Genomic DNA, 20916 nt, shown 5'->3' with positions numbered 1-20916 from the left:
TTATCAAAAAATGGCTTCACATGTTTCGTTAAGGAAGGGCCAGGCATGCACATGTCAGCCATCCTGGGCAGCTGCTAACGCATGGTTGCTGGGAGGCCAGAGGCGTTGTGTGTGTTCTAGAGAATCCCAAGTGGGGCACACGGTGCTTCTGAGGGCCGGCCACTCAAGGGCCTGTGGCGTCACATAGGAGCTGAGGTGCCCGTGGCCGGGAAGACACCTAGGCCCGGCGCTTACCAATTTTGCCTTGTGGAGCGAACATGTCTGTCAAGGCAGCCTCTTCATCATTCCCGCGAGTTTTCTGTCCCTGCACCTGGAAAGCAGAATGTGGCGAGCACGGACGCTGGTTATCGAGGCCGAGGAGGGCAGTCTGGCTGGGGCGGATCCCAGCGCTTGGCCAGCCTTGTCCCTTTATACACGGGATGGGCTCATAAAGTTGTGGAGGCCTTTTTACCTCGGCAAGATGTTTTCAAAGCCATTTTAGATGAATAACACAGGATTAGAATTTGGCCCGTTGTGTGCGTTAAGATGCATTAATGAAGAGTGAGCCCGTTGGGGATGCCTGGGGAGTGACCCCCGAGTTCCAGTAGATAGGCCTTGGGTCTCGCAGCGCAGTGCCTGTCCTTTTGCTGTGACTTTTCCTGGCACAGCCCCTACTTTCTTCCCTCTTCTGTCACCGAGCCGTTCGCGTCTCACCGTTCAGCAGCCTCTCCCTTCCATGCTGTGTCGGCCCGACAGCTCTGCGCCTTGTGAGGCTGGCTGCTCTGTGCGGCGCAGGGACGACGCGCGGGCTCGGGACTCGGGACAGAAGATGCTGTTCTGATGTCTGCCTCCGACAGCGGTGCCCTTCCTGTGAGCGGGCGTGCAGGCTGCCGGAGGGCCTGCGACGCGGGCCGAGTGCGGCCCGCTTTCCTGGCTTTGAGGCGGGCGTCCCAAGGCGCTCTGTGGATGTGGACTTCTCACTCTTCTTCAGGAACACGGGGTCTTTGCAGCCAGAGGGTCTCTAAAACCTTTTCCACTTCGAAGATTTGAATGTGAGCCTCAAAAGGGGGGCCTTCCCCACACAATCCCCACAAACTGCAACGTATCCGTCCGCCGCCTTGGACACCGGGACCCTGGCCTCCCTGGGGAGCTCGCCTGCGATTTCCCAGCAGCGCTCTGTCAGGTGAGAATTGGAGAATGCAGACGTGTTCCTCTCAGAGGGGGGACGGGGCTGCTCTGTCCCGCGCTGCTCCTGCCGCTCACCTGCGGACAGGTGAGCTCTGCACGTCGTGGAGTCCGCTCAGGGGAGGCCTGGTGTGCCCTCCCCTCTGTTCTTAGAACCTCAGTTAGGGCTCAGAGATAAGCACCCTGTGGCGTGAGTCAGAGTCCGGCCCTCGTGAGATGCCGAGCACGTGCATGCGGCTCTCTGGGCCATTACCCCTAGTGGGGACGGTGGTGGCGCCTTCCTGCCCCTCCCAGACGCCCAGCTTCCCAGAGGAGATGCCCTCAGGTCAGTGTTTTGTCCATGGAGGAGTCGTGCTTTGTTCAGGCCCCGAGTCCCGGTGATGGAGCGCTTGGTGAGCTGACCACTGGCTTGTGGTCACGGCCATACTCTGACGTGGCGGGTGTCGGTCACGTTTGGTCTTTACGTGGCTGCGGCTCAGGACCATCAGGCCAGGATTTCAAAGCTACTGTCTAGATTTGACCCCAGTCACAGTGTCCCCAGGTGCTGGCAGAAGCAAACCCTGGACTCAAGGGGGTGACTCTTGGGACGGCGGGGACAGCTGACAGGCGGCTGCGTGGGCAAGCTCAGATGAGTCACGGCTCCAGCCTCTCAGAAATCACGTGCAGCAGCACAGTGGAGTGTGTGTGTGTTACAGCGGTTTTCAATTTGGTGAATTTCGGGTAAAAGCGTTACCAGGTTGTTGTAGGGAACATGTGGACACTCGGGGTTTAGACCGTGGGAGGGACAGTGCGTGCTTTGGTTCTGATTAATTTTATGTGATTGAAGCCTTGCCAGCTCACGATAATTTTTCAGATTTATCTAATCAGTTGGAAGAACAGCTACATCATTAGCCTCAGTTTACGAGACAGCGCGGCCGTTGTAGAATTAAACGTGGAAGGACAGACTTCCCCCGCGGTGGTTCGGCGTGACTCGGCGGGGGGAGGAAGTGTCCAGAGAGGAAGGACATTTGTTCTGAACGTCGTCTGTCACATCGGCTTCCACAGAGCAAGCGGTGCCGTGGAAGTGTGAGGTGTCAGAGTCCACGTCCTCGCGACACGCAGGGAGACAGCGTGAACCCGCGTGGTGTGCCCTGCTCTGCGGCGGGGGCCGCGGGGGCCGGCGGGGAGACGAGCCTGGCTTTGGCAGCACCGTGGAAGCGAGACTGCTCTGAGGTCACGCGCCCAGGACGCGGAGGTCCCAGCCACGAGACTGCACGTCAGGACCAGGAGTCTCCTGTAACTCATTACGTTGCTAAAACAAAACTGTTTTATTTGTTTTCCTCTTCCCTTCTCTACAGATGCTCATTTTCTGGGGGTTTAGATGGCGTAAGCCCTGGGAACGGTGCTGTTGTAACTAGAGCACGCTGCATCGCTGCTCTGCCCGAGAGCGCCACGGAGGAGAGGACGGGTCTGCGCGGCCCCGCGGTCCCGTCAGGGCAGCCAGGACGCGGCCTTTGTCTGTGGCTTTGCGCGGGTATTTAAGCAAGACCAGCGGGGAAACGGCGGCTGTGGACCGTCGTTTCGTGCAGCTGCTGCTCGCGAGACGTCCTCTCCTTGATGGCTGCTGGAGCCGTCGAGTGACTGCTGGAACCGGTCACGTACGCGCAAGGGGTGGTTGGACAGGAGGGGTCCGTATCCCTCAAAACTGCCGACGTGAGTCAGCGCTGGCAGTCGAGGAGGGCCTGGCCCTCGCCCCGCCTGGATTAGAACCAGTCACGAGTGAGTCATGATTCAGTGTATGAAAGTACAGATAAGCAGAAGCCCACGAGTTTGGGTAACAGCGTGTGTGGGTCCGTTGTGTTTTGAACTATTTGACATTACGTTGCATGTGCCAGAAGCCTTAGAGTGGAGCCGTAGGTGCCGGGACGGGGACGCTTGTCGAGCCGTGGGTGTGGGGACGGGGACGCTTGTCGAGCCGTGGGCGCGGGGACCCGGGTACGGGGACGCTTGTCTGTGCAGGGAGTGGGACCATCACTCTCGCTTTAGCTCCTTCTTGCTGTACCACATGCCGCCCCAGACAGGGCTGACGACCACCAGTGCTCATGGTGGCTCACGATCTGGTTTTCCTGGGTGCAGCGGGTGGGAGTTCAGTGTGGAGTGGCGTCTCTGGGGTCATCCGGAGTCCGAGCAGACTGCTCTGTCAGGCTGGAGCTGGGCTGGCCCGTGGCCCGGGGCTCTGAGGCGGTCCTCCCCGTGCAGGCTCCCCTCGTGGCCCCGGGCCTCACAGCACGGTGGCCGGCCTCCAAGAGGGGACGTAACCAGCATTTGAGAACCGAGGCTGTGGGCCTGCCAAGTCTTGTGGTGACCTGGCTGTCTTTGCTGGGAGGGGTGAGGTCGACGGCACCTGCACGGAGGGTCCCGGCGTCTCGCAGCTTCCACTCTGCTCTCCATATGGCTTGGCTCTGAGCTCCTGCAGGGCAGGGCCGGCTGCACCCAGGGAGGGGCTCTGCCCCCCCACACATGGTGGGCGTGCGGGGACCGGAGCTGCGGGGCACCTGGTCGTTCTAGGGCGGAGCACAGCACCCTGGAGAGCGCCTGAGCGTGTTTACGGAGACGTCGACTCCGTGACTTGGGCAACACGTGCAGGCCCCAGCCGGGACCCTCCCGGATGCAGCGGCTGGGCTGGGGGTGGTTGTCAGCAGCGGGGTCGTGACCTCAGGCAGGCAGCAGCACACCCATGTGGCCCAGACCCATACTGAGAAGCTCCGTGTGCTTCACGAGGCTGTGCTTCGTCGGGGCGGCCTCGCTGCCAAGCACGTCGTGTGCGTACCGTGGTCATCGCGGTGGGCAGCTACCGAACCGCGGGAAGTCCTTGATCCTTCTGCTCTACCCACAGCGAGTTCGGGTTTTTACAATCTACGTTTACACGGTTTCTGAAATAGCTTTTCGTTCCATTCATGTCATTTCCTTGGGAGTTTAAGAAAACAAAGCAAAGACCTAAACATGTATTCACGTGACTGGAAATACCGTTCCAAACGCAGTCTGTGTTTGGAGAGTTGGCCGCCGCCGCTGGCTGACCTCCAGTCCCCTTGGAGCACGATGGCCATGGCGCCCCTCTGCTTACGGGGCTCCTCAGCACCCAAGGACAGGCACCTGCTTCCTTATAGTTGATACTAACTTGTTAGAGATCAAGACACAGTCAGGAACGAGAAGTTCGCGGTCGCTTTCACCTTGAGCATCATGCAGGAAGGTGCCCGTCCCATGAAGATGCCCTCCAGAGAGCCGATGGCGCCTCACCCTCCAAAGCTGCGTGAGGAGCGGGCATTGGGCCTGCAGGCTCTCAGGCCCCCGTCCCCGGAGCTGGACCCGATCGTAGCCGCTCCTGTGGCTTTGCTGGGGAGGGGATGGTTTCGGAGCGAGTGCGCGTTGGTGTCTGTGCGCGTGGGCTTCGTTGGGGAGGGAAAGCCTGGGAGGGGTCTGCGCCTCGGGAAGCCACGCGCGGGCTGCGGTGTTCTAGAACACCCTCTCCACTGCTGCTGCCACCGCCGCGGGGATCGAACGGGCTTGTTCACAGTCCTGAGCTGTGTTCGCATCTGTCCCCTCTGCTTGGTGCCTTCGCTGTCCTTTCTGGGGCCCCTGGAACGGCAGTGCTTCCTCCGCAAGGCTCCTCCGCGTTTCTGATGGGGACGTTCATGGAGACCCCAAGGGATGGAAGGGGCGCTTGTGAGGGCCGTTTCCGGTCATGTGGTACGAGCAGTGGGCACAGGCGTGCAGGGCTGCTTACCGACACGGCCAGTGCCCAGCGTAGGACCCGGATTCAGGTTTCGGAGGACTGATCACGCGCTCTGTTCCAGACTCTTGCTGGGCAACATCCTGTCTCCGGAAAGAGTCCTGTCGGGTCCGGGACTTCTCTCCACATGGGAGATTTGTAGCCTCACAGGCCGTCTTTAAAGGCCTGGGCTTTGCTTGTGCTTCGAGCAGGAGTCACGGGATGGTTCAGGGTTGTTTCACCTCAACGTGTGTGGGGATGCGATCGTGTTTAATAGTGGGAGCTGGTGTTCTGAGATGTGCGGGAGGAGATTCCGCACGGCTCTGACAGCAGACGGTACCCGTTCAGGCCAGCTCTTGGGGGGCCGTGTGTGTTTGGGTTAGCCTGTCCCTGTCGCAGCGGGCGCACCCGGCACGATGACTCACTTGTACTGAGCAGAGTTAGGAGGCACAGCTCTGAGTCCGGGCTGTGCTCATGGTGAATTTCTGGGGTAACTTCGCCAACATTCCGCTAACAACCGCTCGGCGGTCTTTAAACTCAAACCTCTCTTGGCTTCTGTGGCATTTGTCTTCCTCTTTATACTGGAAAGGAAATTTCACTAGTTTTCAGAACTTTTCCCGTGAAACGGGGCCTTCTGAACGAGCTGGGGAAGAGATTAGAAGAGGCAGGAAGTATCCATCGTTTTATGTGCACGACTTCTTTTGGAGTGGGTGAGAAGAAGGGGGTGTATGTGCAGAAGAAAGTGTCTTGTGTGCGCGCGTCGGGGCTTTACCTGTGGCAGTCAGAGGGTTGTGTTTCTGGGGGCGGCTGTCGACTTTGGTTGGTGGTTCACAGTAGACAACAGCCTTGGCCTCGCACACTGCGTGCGCTGGGTCCCTTCACTGCTAATAAGAGCGTGCCGTTCTTGAAAACACGGCTCTGTGTTGCGTGCCAGCCAGAGACAGGAAACTTGGAGGACCTACGGGTAGTTCAGGGCATCAGTCCCTTATGGAAAAGCCTTCCCTGAGTAGAGATGATGGAAAGTAGAATTTAAGTCATAAAGGCCAGAGCAGAGTGAGTTTGGTGTTAATGAGTTCTGGTGGCTCGTGGTTTAGGCCGCTGCCTTCGGCTCGGGTTGTGATCTCAGGGTCCTGGGATCGAGTCCCACATCGGGCTCTCTGCTCGGCGGGGAGCCTGCTTCCCTCTCACTCTCTCTGCCTACTTGTGATCTCTCTCTGTCAAATAAATAAATAAAATCTTTAAAAAAAAAAAAAAAAACATCCTAGAAAAGTCACAAAAACGTGTTTGCATCTCCTGTCGCCGGACGGAGGAAGCCTGGCCGCCTCTCCCAGGCTGGCTTCGTGCCGCGCTGTGGGTCCATCAGCCTGCCTGGGGTGCCTGGCCCGGACAGGTCTGTGGGCCCACTGTGTTCCGCCGTTGGCTCCGGTTCTTCTGGAATCGTTTTGGTCCCCCGTGGAGGCTTGTTACACGAAGCCACACGGACTGGCTGCCGGTGGGCAGGGAACACGTAGGGACGCGTTCTGGAGCGTCCCGTCTCCGAGCCTGCCGACAGCGAGTTGGGGCTGCAGCTGTTTCCGCAGGCCTGCCACGTTTCCCTGCGGGGGTCACAGCCGGCTGCTCTGTGCCAGGCGGCGGTTGGACAGGGAGGATATTATGCCGTGTTCTCGAGAGGAGTTGCACGAACTGATAACCTACGTGTCTGTTCCAGAATTTGGCGTAACTGAAATGACGCTGTCTTTGAGGGGCTCCTGTGTAGTTGAGGCTGTAGGAGCTTTGCGGTACCCCTGGGTCCTCCCCGCCTGGACACGCTCTGTGCTGGTCGCGTGCCCACGGCCCAGCCTGAGCCCCTGGGGTGGATCTCACATCCAGTCCTGTGACTGCAGACGGTCGGCGGGGGGCCATCGGCTCAAGGGCAGGCCTTAAAATCGTTTTCAAGTGTGTTTAAAAGGTAAATTAAATCGTTTAATACCTTTAGGTCCACAGATTTTATTATTTCTGTTCCTTGCAGAACCCAGTATCGGAGCATGGCCTCCGTTCGGGGTGACGACGTGTTGATGAGCGAGTGAGCTGATGACTGTCCCGTTAGCTCTTAGTTGTGGGACGCGCAAGTACGCGGCGTTTTGAAACACTCCTGTTTCCGAGCAGTTCCGCAGGGGAGCCGCACTCCCTGATGGCGGTCCTCGTGGGTGACAGCCTGCACACAACAGAAGGGCGCTCCCTTAGAACGCACAGCTCAGTAAGCCGGAAAACTGACTTCTGAGCAATTCCAGAATTCCTTTTTGGCGAGATCCAGGTTCAGGTTTTTCCGTGTAAGGGAGGTGTGCCGATCTCCCTGGGCTTTTCTGTCGTGGTCTCCCTGATGCGTCTGCGTGTGTGGTGAGCAGGCCTGCTGTGTTGTGGGTGGGGACATCCCCGTGATGGGCTGATGGCCATGCCCGCGGGTCTGGTCACTTGGCTGGGACGCAGAGCCGCTGAGGAGCCTGTGAGGGTTCTGGACACCCAAGGGTTCCCTTCCAGGAGCCGTCCCAGCAGGTGACGTCTGCGGAGAGGAAACCATCCCCACCGCTGCCCCAGGAATGGGATTTCTGAATCTCTAGGTTGTGCAGGGAGGGGGCTCCCTGTCATTGCGTGACGGTTTCACTTGTTACTCATCACAGAGGTGGGGAGTGGAAGAGGGACACGCGTTAGAACGTTTTGTCCCTGCTCTGATCACACGCAGCACTGCCCCTGCAGACTCAGGCGCTCCGACGGGGCCCCTTGCCTGCAGCTCCAGCCTATTCCTGCCCTCCCTGTGGACTGTGGGCTTACACGGTGGGGAGGGGGGTGGAGACCAGCCAGGTGGCTCAGGGCCTCAGGGCTGCTGGGGGGTTCAGGGCCTGGAGGCCTCACACACATGGTCGACCCTCGGGATGCTGAGCATGGAGGAAGCAGGGCCATGGAGGACCCACCTGCAGGCCAGCATGGTGGCAAGAGGCGCACGGTGGGCCGAATCCTGATGGATAAGAGCTGGGAGCCCGAGGGATGTCACACGGAGCCCTTGAGCTGTCACAGGACAGAACTGCAGCAGAAGAACGAAGTCTTAAGCCCAGTGTGACTCCGCATTTTCCACCTGCTTCGGAAGTGGACCGCTGAGTATTCATTCAGTTCATCGTGTGTCCATGAGGAAGCTGCGTTTGGAGATCCGAGGTCCGTTCTGAGTGGGGCGCCTGGTTAGCAAAGTCGGCTGCTGTTCGGTGGCGAGCTGAGCGACTTAAGATCACCAGCTGACCTTGGGAACCCAGAGGACAGAATGCAGGTGCCCTGCCCTCGCTGCGAGTCTTTGCTGGTGCGGTTTGCCCACTGGCAGGAGCACGGCCGACAGGGCCCCCCACGTCCAGGAGGGAAGCTCTGTTCCGGGCTTTGTAAGGATCGAGGGTTAGGACTTCGTGCCGGTTCGTAGTGACAGCGTGAGGCGAAGGCAAGAGCAGAGTCTGTTCCTGACCCGGCAGCAGGTCACAGAATGGGGCGGTTCCCGTCGTCTTCGGAGCAGCCAGAAAGGGTCCTGGTTTCTGCTCTCACGGGCGGTGAGGGGACCGCTTGGAAACCGGGTGATGATGCTGCGGCTGTCGCCCGCAGACGCTGGGCGCGGGACCACCCGGGCTTGGGCTGGAGGGGGCGTGACTGGCCCCGCGGGGAGGGGGCAGCGCATTGGACTGAGAGCTGCTGTGTGCGCAACACACGTGACGGGTGGAAAATGACGTAGCGATTGCTTCGACGTGTGAATGGTCACTTACGTTTAAAAATTCAGGTCGTCGTTCCATGTTGCCTCCCAGAGTGAGCAAACCAACAGCTTGTAGAGTGACCCAGACTGGTTTTTAATCGTCTGCTCGTTCATGCCTCTGAGCTGCTGCCTTCGCCTCCAGCCACGGGTCTCACGTCACGTTTGTGTCATCGAGGTCTGCGCGGCACTCGATGCCGTGTGCGTGGAGTCAGGGCCAGGCCTGTGCCCAGCGCAGCCGCTTGGCCCGAGCTCCGAGTCCAGCCTCGTGGCTGGAGGTGCCGCGCACGCGGTTTGACGCCGGAGGCCTTGAGTGGAGTAGCGACGTGGCCAGCAGGCCACGAGAGCCGCCCCGCCTGCCCGCGCACGTGCGCCCTCCCCAAGAGTGGGGCCGGCAGAGGCTCGTGTGCACCCCATGGGCCGCTCGCCCAGATGCGGGCCGCCGGCTGCCGGCCACTGGTGGGCTTGTTGTGTGCAGGTGTCCTGATGGGGTTCTGCGAGGTGCGCCGTGAGCGGGAGGTTTGCTCAAGTAGTGGGGCAGCCTGGCCTCCTTAGAAATAGGCCTTTGTGGCATAACCAGTGGGTGAGTCGTTTTGAGAGAATTCTTTTCCATCTGGGATGACGCTTCGTTGGCACCCGAGGGAGGAGAGGTCGGTCATCCACGGGAGTTCTGCCAGGAGACGATCGGCCCGAGGGAAACCCAAGGCCTGGGGCTGTTTCCTCCTCGCTGCAAAGGCCGAGGTGGCGAGGGCTCCGCCTCCACAGTGTCCCTCAGTGTTGGGAGCCCCACGGCTGGTGTGTGGTCGTCCTCGCTGGCCCCCGACCGCTTGCTCACACGGGATCGGCTCTGGCCCCGAGCCGGGAGGCAGCTGGGCCACAGTTGGCACAGCCGTGCTCAGAGCTGCTGCTGTTCGCTTGTACTTTTACTGGCCTGTGGTGCCCGCGCACAACTTAGCCCCCGAGGCCCCCTTCCTCCCTGGCAGCGTGGAGCTAATGGTAACAAACAAGATGAGTCTCTGCCAGATGCCCCGGGCTGCGCGCGTCGGCTGAGGCCCCGGGATCGCAGCCAGTCCTGCCGCCCCCCGCAAGCTCCCCGTTGTGATGGTCCTGCTCCCGCGTTGGCGGAATGGCAGTCGACGGGCTCTGGGGATAACTGAGACATCGCATATGGTCCTGATCTTGTAGGCGCCGGTAGCACTCTAGAGGGGACGCGCTGTGGCTGAGCGCGACAAGGACCGTCCCCCCAAGGCTCTGCCCTGGGAGCTCGCTGGTGGCCCCTTGTTTGCAGGACATGGAGGGCTGGTGGGGAGGACTTCCTGTCGCCGGTCGGGCTGTGCTTTGAGACTGGGCCGTGGGGATGGACCCTCTGGAACGGATGCCTGGAGAGGGACATGCTGTCCTGGCCCCGGGGGGAGACGCTGTCCCTCACGAGGCCTTCTCCGGCCTGTGATTAGTCTTGCCCAGCAGAGAACCGTATTTCTGGACCTTCCCAGAGTAGAAGAAAGACGGTGTGGCCCCGCCAGGTGCGGAAGACGTGGACGCCGTTAGCCAGCAGCTCCCCACGAGTGTGTGGCTGCGTGCACCACGGCCCTGTGTGTTTACAGCCTGGTGAACTGTCACGTTTACACAGACTCAGGTGTTGACCTCGGGGTGCGCCCTGTGGCAAGAGGCACCTCTCCTGGTCTTTCCCTCGAGGCCTGGAGGCTGCTCGTCATTCTTACCAGCGCACAGCGCCGTCCGTAGGGGAGAGCCTGAAGCCCGCAGCCGCTCAGTGCAGCTTCCACACCCCCCGGCGGGCATCTGTAACCCCCTAGTCCAGGGCCCTTGTGAACGCTTTCTGCGGACGTGACCTCGAGGGCGAGGTCCTCGCCCCTTTCTGCAGCTCTTTCTTCTACCTACACGGCGAACAGCGCAGAAGCAGTGAGTTTCCCACGTTAAAGCAGTGAGCAGGGCCGTGCGGACAAGGTCACGGGACAGGGAACCCAGGCCGCATGCCCGCCCATGGCCGGTCCTTCAGCGGCTCCCCGTCGCCCGGTGTGCGGCGGGCCGGCTGGGTGCCCCGGGCGCCGGCCCCAGGTGGGTGAGACCCGCTCCCGCGGAACCCATGCCGACCTTCCATGCCCTTCCTGTCCTGTCTCACGCACTGCCTGCCCGCCCCACGCAGCCCTTCTGGAAGCTGAGGGAGAGACTGGAGGTCTTCAGATCTGACCTTGGCTGGATTATTAACCCCCCAACCTGCCGGAACGTTTTAAGACACACGGTGGAGCTTTGTTCCCAGGAGCGCCGGCCATCTGGAGGGGTGGGGAAGGAATACCAGCCCTCTCAGACGTCCGTCCCCGCTTGACTGCAGGTTTTAGGTTTTGTGTTGCTTTTTCCCAGACTGTGAGCGTTGTGCTCGATGCCGGAGCGGGCTCCAGAGCTGACGGCAGAAACCACGCTCATCGCTGCTGGCCGCTCGGCGTGTTTGCGGGAGCGGGATCTGACGGTGGCTCGCGGGCGTTGGCCCCGCGCGGCTGAGGAGCGGCCCTGGAGCGGTGGCTTCTGCGTCCGCCTGGCTTCCTTCTCTGCTGGCTTGGGACCAGGTTCTCACAGCGCCTGGGCTCAGGAAGGCGCTCACAATGGCACCGAGCGAGCCCAGGAGCGTTCCCGTCAGAGGGTTTCGCGGCTTCAGAACGGAGATTCGTGTTCGGCGTTCGCCGCGCAGCTGCAAGAGGAGGGTTTGGGGCTGGGGGGCCTCCGGCCGGGGGTGATTTGGGGCGTCCCTGGGACGAGCTTCCTTCTCGGGTCCTCCTTTTATGGTCATGAAGAAGCTACTTCCTGAATGAACACAGCTTTGAGGAGGTTGACGTCTTCGAAGGCGTTCCCTCAGCGAGCTGCTTGCAGACGGGGCGACAAGCGAGTGCCCTTCTGTCCCAGGACAGCCGGCGGTTGCGGTCTCGCCTCTGTTCCTGGCCGTGCACGTGACTAAACCGTGCGGAACGCGGGTCCTCCGGCCACAGGAGGGGCCGGGCCGGCTGTCTTGTGTGTGTGGTTCTCAGCTGGGCTGGAGACCCTGGGCTGGAGTCCAGGCTCTGAACCCAAACCCTCCTGAGAACTCCTCGGACTGCCTGCGCTTATTCTGGGGTTGTACCAGTTTTGCGTTACCTCACGTGGGTGTTAGATCGTTTCAAAATGGGGGTGTGTCGGGAAAACCAGATGCGTGCGGGATCCCCCTCGGTAGGCTTCAAGCGCACACCCTCCGCCCTTTCTGCTTGTCCGGCCGGCACGGCTCCGCTTCCGGCTGTGCGGCCAAGCCCTGTGAGCAGGGGTGGGGACCCGGCAGGTGCCTCTCGTGCCACCTCGGAGTCTGCAGGGGGCAGGGCGGCGCACGCCCAGGTCAGCGCAGGCCGGCGGCTTCGGGGGGCCGTGCTGCTGGCTGCTGGCCCGGTGTCCGCCGCGTCCCCGTGAGGTCTTCTGCGTTCCAGAGCCGTGGGCAGAGGCTTTACACCTGCGGCTAGCGGGGGGCTGGAAGCTCGTCACCGAAACCGCTATGGTCTCTAGAGCAGGGGCAGGCGGACGTGCTGGCCTCGCATCCTCCCCGCAGAGGAGGCCGGGTCGTGCTCTTTCTGCCGGTTCCTCCGCTGCTGCCCTGCCCCATGGGGCCCAGCCGCTGGGTGCTCGCCTCTCAGCCCGCCCTGGTCGCGCACGGCCCATGTGCGCCGGCCCCTCGTCCTTTCTCGGCGGTGACTGCGGCCTTCCATGGCCTCCCGCCCCAAGCCCTGGCCTGGGGCTGTGGTTCGTTCTCTCGTTGTCTGAGGGTGATGGTGAAATGGAAGCTGCCCCACAGGCTTGACGGTGGGGGGTTTCGTGCTCGCCCGCGGGGCTGCCTCGGCCCACCAGCTCGCGTCGCAGTTTCTCCCGAACACGGCGGCGCAGGGTCTTCACCCCGGCTCTTAGCAGGTGCGCACCAACCGCGGAGAAACCCGTGATCTGCCGCGTGGCCGCCGTCCTGTCTCGCCGCCTAACACCTCCTTCGCCCGTCATCCCTCCCACGGGGTGAGCACGGACTCCGCTGTGTGGGCCCCACACGGAGACGGCGGCGCGACCCAGAGCCCTCCTCTGCCGGGTGCTTGGTGTCCTTGTTGTTTCCTGGCGGGGGGAGAGACGGTGTCCCCTGCTCCTGGGCTGTGCTGTGATGGGTAAGGCCTGCATCCCGACGAGCATTCCACCTCCCTCGTGAAGAAGCCCCTGCTGGCAGCGCCGTCTGTCCGGCCCTCCTGCCTGTGTCCCTCCGCAGCTGTCGTCTAGCAGAATGCGAATGTCATCTGCAGAGAGCTTCTCCCGGGTTCGGAGGACGGCCTGAAAAGTGTCCCAGTGGCTGTGTTTGCAGGCGCTGGGGCCCGGGCATGCCCCCACTGCTGCGGGTGCGCGGGGTCCGCCTGCGGTGCGGGAAGTGCCCCTTGCAGGACTGAGGGCAGCCGTGGGCTGAAGCCTGCAGGTCAGGCCAGGGCAGGGCGGTGGCCTGAGTTCTGGAGTTGGTGGTGGTGCCTTCCCCGGGGTGAGGCGGGCCTGGGAGGTTCCCTGAGACCCGTGTGTCCGCTGCTGAGCTTTCCCGACAGCCAGCCGGACTCCCGAGGCTGCCGCTGCCCTCAGCTTGGCTCCACTCGGGATGAGCTTTCTGTCCACCGTAGGGGAAGCCATTCTTCTGGGGGCGCCGACAGGAAGCAGCTCACCCTCGGGAGACCCTAACAAGCCCAGGTCCCGGGTGGTCGCGGCTCGCCGCCAGCACCAGACGAAGGCAGAGGCGTCTTGGAACACGGCTCCGCGATGGCGTGGCTTTCATTAACAGTAGTTGATGGCGTGACCGTCAGTGTGTTGGGGGCTTCAGCGGCACATGGTGGTGACAGAGCCGTGACCACATTACCTAACGCCATCGCGCCCGTGTTCGCAGATGGTGCACGGTTTCTACGCTCAGTACAGGACCGAGCTACGGCGTGCTACATGAGCGCAGCCATGGGCCCTCCTTCCCTCGCTTCCCCATCCGGATCTTTCCTCGCTGCCTGGGCGGAGCTGCTCCCGCAGGGCACATTCTGCCCTGCACCGGGAGGCTCTCCCGCTGGGGGGGTGGCCCCTGCCCCGGGCTGCCATCCCATGGGACACGTGGGGCCTGGTGGCTTTCCTATGAGCAGCGCTGGGGGTTATCTTGTGACCGTGAGAGGTCTGGGGCGTCCGGGGACTATTGCAGGAGACCTGGGGCGTTGGCAGTTTTTCCAAACCTCTGTGTCGAGCACCCGGTGACACAAGGAGCTGATGATGGAAAAGGAGCCATGGTTGGGTCAGCCCTCGGGGAGCGAGAAGCCGGCTCCTTGGAAGGATGCAGCGCAGGAAGGGCCGGCGTGCTGTGTGCCTATCCCGTGCCCGTGGCGGCGGGCAGCCACACGCTCAGGCTCTCAAGTGTGAAGGTCCACATCCAGCGTGGGCGTCATAGGGCTGACGCCAGGCTGTCACTGGGCCGCTCCTCCCGCACACTCCAGGGCAGGGTCGCCTCCCGGCTTCCCTGGCCTCCAGACCTGCCCCACCCGTGGCCCCTGGCCCATCTCCCCTCCTCCAAGCCACAGCTGACCAGAGGGCTCCCCTCACATTGTCTCTGCTTCTCAAGGTGCCCGTGGGACGCCGGGCCCCATACCCGAGGACACACCCTGTTGTAATAGCCTCACCCTAGTCCCAACTGCTAGATGCCTGTTGGGGACACACCTGCAGGGCCTGGGGTGACCTCCTGCCCCTGTCCGGGGCCTTCGCCTTCCCAGCACAGCCAGCTGCTGTCAGAACACGAGACCGCGTGGGTGGTTTCTGAAGACACAAAAGAGAAAGTAATTAAGAACTTTCTAGCTTCTATTCTAATAACTGAACTTACCATCGTTTTTCTCTGCTGGCGGGCGTGTGGTTAAAGAGCTAGAACGTTCGCTCTTCAGACGCTATAAAGCTGTTTCCAAACCACAGACGGCGTTTCTGTAGACTGTCGGTGATCTGTACCCAAGCCCGCCTTTCCCGCGTGGACAGCCCCCTGCTCCGAGTCCCTGCACCCTTGGAAACGGCTCTGATCGCTGCTGTGGGCAGTAGCTGGGCTGGTCAGGAAGCGTGAACCTTGCCCTGCTGTGGACTGCTGGCAGGGATCTAGAGGGCGGCCCCATGAACGTAGAATTTGAAAGGGGAGGGGCACAACCCCAAGCATAAACCTGCATGGTTCGTGGCAACTCCTGATGAATACAGAGCCTCGGAGGCCCTCACCCCCACTCCCCATCTGGCCCGCGGGGCTGCAAGGTGCCCCCCCACGTGCCCAGCTCTTAGAACACTAGGAAGGCTGGGTGCGAAGGGAGCCTGGGTGTCGGGGTGTTCAGGAGTCGGGAGGTCATCCAGAGCTCGTCCCCAGGGTCCTCGTCTGCCCCCTCCTCGCGGTGTCTCCCGTGCCCTGGGGTTTCCCCCATCCTGCCTTCCCGAGGAGATGGCAGCTCCTCATGCCGAGCTGTTCCCTGTGGCACCTGGAGCCATGGGTCCCTGACTCGTGCCTGTTGCTGCTTCGCTCTGTAACCGAGTGTGTCCGCACTTGGAGGGCTTCGTCTCCCGGGCTTTCGAGCGCTCCGGGGGCGGCCTCCCGTGAACCTTGGATGACGGTGATTTCTGGAAGGTCTTTGGTGCTTTGGTCTCCCGTGCACCACCCCGCCGTCTCCTTGCCAGCCTTCTCAGGCTCCCCTTGGCCGCGTCCCCTGGCTTCACTCTTTGAAAACTTGAGCTGGTTGGTCTTCTAATCGGCTTGAAGACCCAGCGTTCTGTCCGGCGCGTAGCTGTTCGAGGGCAGTCACTTGGGAATGAAGCAGAGAAGCTCGGTCATGCTGTGTGCGTTCGCCCGGTGGACCCCGCGGTGTGGAGGGGGGCCCTGGGCCGCCTCCCTGGGTTTGTGTGGCCGTGGCAGTGGCGGTTGCTGTCGGCCTGGTGCGGCTCTCCGTGCTGTCCGCGCCGACCGTGCTGACCGCGTCTGCTCTGTCTCCGCAGGTGCTGCAGGGCGCCCAGCTGATCGCCGTGGCCTCTTCCGACCCCGCTGCTGCGGGCGTGGACGGCTCACCCCTCCAGGGCAGTGACATCCAGGTCCAGTACGTCCAGCTGGCTCCGGTGACCGAGCACACCGCTGCGGCTCAGGTGGGTGCGCCTGCTGGAGGCGGACGCCTGTCTGCGGACACGTCCCGGGGCTCCTGCCGGCGGGGGCGTAGCTCCGGGCTTCTGCTGCCGCTGTCCTGCGAGGAGGGTGACAGGTCGTTGAAGGGCACGTGCTGTGTATGGAGGCCCTGGTTTCTTGGGAGGCCTGACGACGCGGAGGTGAGGAGCCCGGTCCCCGCCCGGGTGCCAGTGGGAAGCCAGCTCTGACACATCCCGTGTCGCGTCTTCTCTGTAAACGCGGAGGCGGGGATTGTGTTGTGTCTAGGGCCTGCAGAGTGAGAGGGTCCGTTGACCTGAGACCTCACTGCCCCTCTGACAGCCGCAGGGCCCAGCCTGGGGGTCAGCACGTCCGCAGACAACGTAGCACCAGCCGTGGGCCTGGACCCTTTCTCCAGGGGCGGGGTGTGGGTCTTTGCCCCAGCTGGCTCCGCTCTGCTGGTGATGCGTGATGGCCTGGGGCAGCTGTGGCATGTCCCTGGGTCCTGAGGCCCCGTCGGGCCTGGGTCGCACCGCCTGCGTGGCAGCCCGAGGGCCTTGCTGGGCACGGCTCTTGCGTGGGGCAGTCGGGAGGGGAAGCCCCAGCCGCACCCCGCCCCCACAGCGCTTGTGGTCTGGTTTGGCTGGGTGGTGGGGCTTGTCCCCGCTGCCTGTCCTCCGTGCTTCCCCTGAGCGTGGGAGAACGCGTGCTCGCTGTCCGGAGTCCTCCTGACGTGTCCGATGTGGCGGCGGCGGCTTCGGGAAGAAGATGCATTTGTGGAGCGGCCCCTCGCCGAGTGCCCTGGCCCAGTGGGCCGTGCGGCCTCCCCTCCGGGTCCTCGGGGCCCCCGTACTCATGCAGGGGCCAGCTGGAAGCTCCCATTAGGGGACAGGGTGGTTTTGGTGTTGTGGCTGATTGGAGAACTGTGGGGCCTGTGTGTCTGATGGTAACAACCCATGGGTCCCGAGAGTGGGGTCCGTCCTGGCACAGAGCGCCGGCTGCGGGTGGCGGGGGCCACAGGTGTGCTCTTTCCTGGTGTTCTCGGAGCTTCTGGGGTGCTTGAAGTCGCTGGCCTTCCTGCTCAGGCCGGGCCGAGTGACACAGCGACGCTGGGGCTCCCGGCTGCTCCAACCGCGTCTGGCCAGCTCCTGCCTGCTTCCTCGCACGCTCTGCCGTCCTCTGGGCCACCCCACCTCCCTCTGCCTCCGGTACCACGGAGCCACATGCGTCTCGATGCCTCCAGCTTCTGATGCTCAGAACCGAAGCCCCAGATGTCCGTGCTCCCTCTGTCTCCGCTCGGGGCCAGGTTGGGTGCTGCGTGTGCTCCTAGCCCTCGGGAGGAGAGGGGCTTCTTTGCTTCGCTTGCTGGTGAGGAGGCTGCCGAGGACTGGGGCTCGGTGCAGTCAGACGGGGCCCCCGGGGACCCCGGGACCCAACGGCCAGCTGGCTGAGCTCAGTGGTTCCCTGCGGGCTTAAATTCTTCATCTCCTAATTGTGGTGACGCCCCAGTGGGCAAGTGTGTTTCCTGGAGAAGGTGCCGCTTCTCTGTCCTCCTTAGACTCTAGCCCCTCCCACGTGAGTGGCCACGGTAGCCGGGGACCTTCTATGTGGCTTTTGTGTGGTGGTGACCACAGAGGCCACTCCACCGTGGCATGAGCCGAGAGGGGTTGAGTGTGACCCGGAGCCAACAGTATTGGGGTGACGAGTTGGACATCTCTCCAGTTTAAGCACGAGTCTGTCCTGGAAGCCAGAGCCCCCGCAGGCCCCCTTCTGCCCATGCCGCGTGGCTTGCATCTGGTGCCCTGCGTGGTTCTAGGTGGGGCCTTTGCAGTCAGGTAGTTTTTTTGCCCGCTGGCCGGCAGGCATGGAAGGGTCCCCCGGTTTGCTTCAGACCTGGGGTGCGGTGTGGCAGGCCGTCGTCCTGGACCGTGAGTTTGTGGTCCTGCTACAGGTCGCAGAGTTGAGGAAGGCTGCGTCCATTCAGCTCTTGGTCTCCTTGGCTTCCTGGCTGTGTTCTTTGTCTCGATTCCTGCCTGACATGTTCTTGGGACAGACTTAGTGAGTCTCTGTGGGAACAAGCCAGGGAATGAGATGTGTGCCCACGGGGGTGTCTTCCCTGTCTGAGACCCCATTGGCTTTGACTCAGTCTGTCAGCAGATGACACAGGAACGGGGTGGCCCTGGGCGTGGCCCACCATGTGTGGCCCTGGGGCGTGCTCCCCCCATCTCATCCTTGGGCGCTCGCTCTCCTGTGCCCCCCCCCGGCGCCTCCTGTAGACGGGCCCGTGTCCGCAGAAGGAAGGGGTCCCTGACTGTCAGTATGAAGGCCCTGCTCTTGCTGGATGTACGTTGAGTCTGCTGGTCAGGACAGGGTCAGGGACGTGACCTCCTTCCTGGAGAGGACTGCGTGCAGCTGAGGAGAACAGCCCAGGAGCCGCCATGGGGCTGGAGGAGGAGTCTGGCTTTTCCTGGGCGGGACACCAGGGAGCTGGCCCGTGTGATGGCCCTGCCCCCGGGACCCCCTGCGTAGGCAGGTGCCTGAGTTCTGAACTCCAGGGCTGCCCAGGGCTGCTGGCTGTCTTTGGTTCCCTGCAGTGTCTGGAACTTTCTGGTTCTCTGGTTGGAGTCCTTTCTCTCCATTTCCTGCCTGAGACACAGGTCTGGCTGCTGCGTTTTGAGGACAAAAGAGCAGGGAGGGGGGTCCTCATCAGGGCCGGATCTCCCCAGGTCCCCCAGGCGTCCCCTCATCTGTGATCCACTTCCCGCCGGCCCGAGTCTGAAGCTGCCTTTCCAGGTGATCAAGGGGAGTCACTCTGCGTCCCGGGGGCGCCTCCGTCCCCCTCCTGCAGCCCCCTGGTCCCTCTGCCTGCAGCTTGCCACCTGCCTGGATCTGCTTCCCTCGCCCGGATGTGTGCAGGGAGCCTCCCCTGCCGTCCCGGCTCCGTCCTCCACTCCGCTCCTGCCTGGGCTGCTGTCCCGGGCTCTGCAGGCGGTGCGGGCGACACCCGTGCTCGGGGTGTAACGACAGGAAGCCTTGCGTGTGGTACCCTCTGCCTCCCGAGTCCCGGCAGCTCGGCCTCTAGAGTAGTTGAGCCGCAGCCCCAGCCACACGCCTCGGGCCCCTGCCTGCCCGTGTCCCTGGCTCTGGCCTCTACCGCCTTCACTGCCTCGTACCTGGCCTCTTACCGCGGCTCCTTTGGGGCAGCCGGACGCCCACCTCTGAGGGTCCCATCTCTGTGACCTTGCCTTTGATGGGCAGCTTGGGGGAGCCAAAGGAAAACCACCTGCTCATATCTGTTTGGGGCTCATTCTGGTCCGTGAGCTGATGGTTGCCGCTCGTTCTTCCTGGTCGTTTCCCGCTTCTCTCCAGCCTCTGAATACACGTTGGAATCAACACCCGGAGCTCCTTGGTTAGAACTTCTTTCGTTAGGGAAGAAAGGATAACTGCCCCTAAAATGGTTTTTCAGGGGGACAGTGGGACAGTTTTTGTAAGAAGGCAAAATGGTGACCGAAGTTCTAGGGACAGGACGGGTTAAGCACTCGGAAGACGTTCCCCAGTGATGGGCGGGGTGGGACTGGGAAACAGGCCCCAGCGAGCCACAAAGCATGTGCGGTGGGGTCGGTGGGTGGCGTGGGCAAACAGAGCTTCTGAAAAGAGGGACGTTGGCCCCTTCCAGCACTGCTGTGCGTGTTTCTTCCAAGCCCGAAAGTCGCCGGTGTTCTGTGACCTGCGAGGGGCCTGGCCTCACATGGTGGGTACTCGTATAGAAAGCCTCCTCTCTCCCCTCTTGCAGACGGCTGAGACCCTGCAGCCCGGCCTGCAGCCCGAAATGCAGCTCGAGCACGGAGCCATCCAGATCCAGTAGGCGGGACAGGCCGCCCACCCACCACAGGACCTAAGACGGAGCCGCGGCCGTGCTCTGTGCCGGCTCCAGCCTCCTGCCCAGTCTCCCGTGCCCGACCCTGCGGCTTTGCACGGAGGGGACTGCACGTGTTCTGTTCGAGTGCGTCGGAGAGCCTCACTCGCGCGGACGGGGTGTCCCAGAAGACCCTTCCTTTGAGCCCCGCTGCTGGTGTCCAGGGAGAGTGGAGAGGCACAGCGTGGACTGCGTCAAGCACGTGCGGAAAATCAAGAACTACGATATTTTTCTCTGTTGAAACAGCTTTTTTTAATTTGCTATGGTGTTTATAACAAAAGAGAAAATTGAAAAAAAAAAAAAAAAAGTGGAGTTGCAGAACCCTTTGGCTGTGTGCTCTGTTCCGTGTCATGAAAATAGGTATTTGCAAAAGACAGCTAACGATTTTGATGGAAATATTGCTTACCTACTTTTCTAGGGGGAAATGCTCTCAACACTGTTAATTATGCATTTCTAATGAAATAAAATGTATTTATGACCACAGGAGCTTTGTGTCATTTCGCGTGAAGAGCTGGTTCGCCCTGAGCCCGGCCTCCTTCCTGGTGGCTGCGTGGGAGTTACGCCGTGGGCCCTCTCAGCTAGGCAGGAGTTGGGGGTCCTTTCCAAAGGGAGGCTGTGGCTGGTTCTTCCGGTCCCATGGAGCAGGCCCTGGGAACGGCTCCCCGGGCCGCCGAGTGCCGTGCTGCCTGCCCCCTCGGACTCAGGCCTGTCACAGTGTTGCAGGAGCCCCGCAGGCAGACCCCGAGTCACACGGGCCTTTCCCGGCTCTATAGTCCCAGCTCGGGGGGTCCCCAGGGCAAGTCACATCCAAGGAAGTACGGCGTCTCTGGTAAAATTGTCAGTGCTTCCACACGGACGTCCTGGAGGTGGTTTGCGAGACGTGTGTCCAGCAGCGCCTGGTCTCCCTGTCCGCTCCGTCTGGCACTTACCTTGTGGGGTCTGGGGCCTCCCCACCACAAAACCGCATTCACTGACTCTGACCGTGACCGCTCAGTGCTTTTTCTGGAAAGGGTTCAAAGTTGCCGTCCCAAATCATTGCACCTCTCCCAGGCTGGGCCGTAGGGGGTCAGCGGGCTCGGTGGTTTACACGGGGGCGGGCACGCCGAGTGGGAACGGCGGGCTGGGGGAGCAGCTCCCGAGAGTGGGACGGCACCTGTGTTTCC

At 62.1% G+C, this 20916-nt stretch overlaps 1 protein-coding gene across 7 annotated transcripts in view; it reads left to right on the top strand.

The window, feature by feature from the left end:
- Positions 1-20231, top strand: part of LOC123931087 (BTG3 associated nuclear protein) — a 100707-nt gene extending 80476 nt beyond the window's left edge. For all 7 annotated transcript variants that reach the window (XM_045987832.1, XM_045987835.1, XM_045987834.1 and 4 more), the window contains 2 exons: positions 15699-15842; positions 19631-20231. In XM_045987832.1, coding sequence (XP_045843788.1) covers positions 15699-15842; positions 19631-19702 — 216 coding nt within the window. In that variant the 3' untranslated portion in view covers positions 19703-20231. The remainder of the gene's footprint in view (positions 1-15698; positions 15843-19630) is intronic.
- The last annotated feature ends 685 nt before the right edge of the window (positions 20232-20916 follow it).

The sequence above is a fragment of the Meles meles genome, chromosome 19 (assembly GCF_922984935.1).
Source record: "Meles meles chromosome 19, mMelMel3.1 paternal haplotype, whole genome shotgun sequence".
NCBI lineage: Eukaryota > Metazoa > Chordata > Mammalia > Carnivora > Mustelidae > Meles > Meles meles.
Note: the sequence above shows the minus strand (reverse complement) of the source record. Positions and strands in the feature narration are given on the sequence as shown.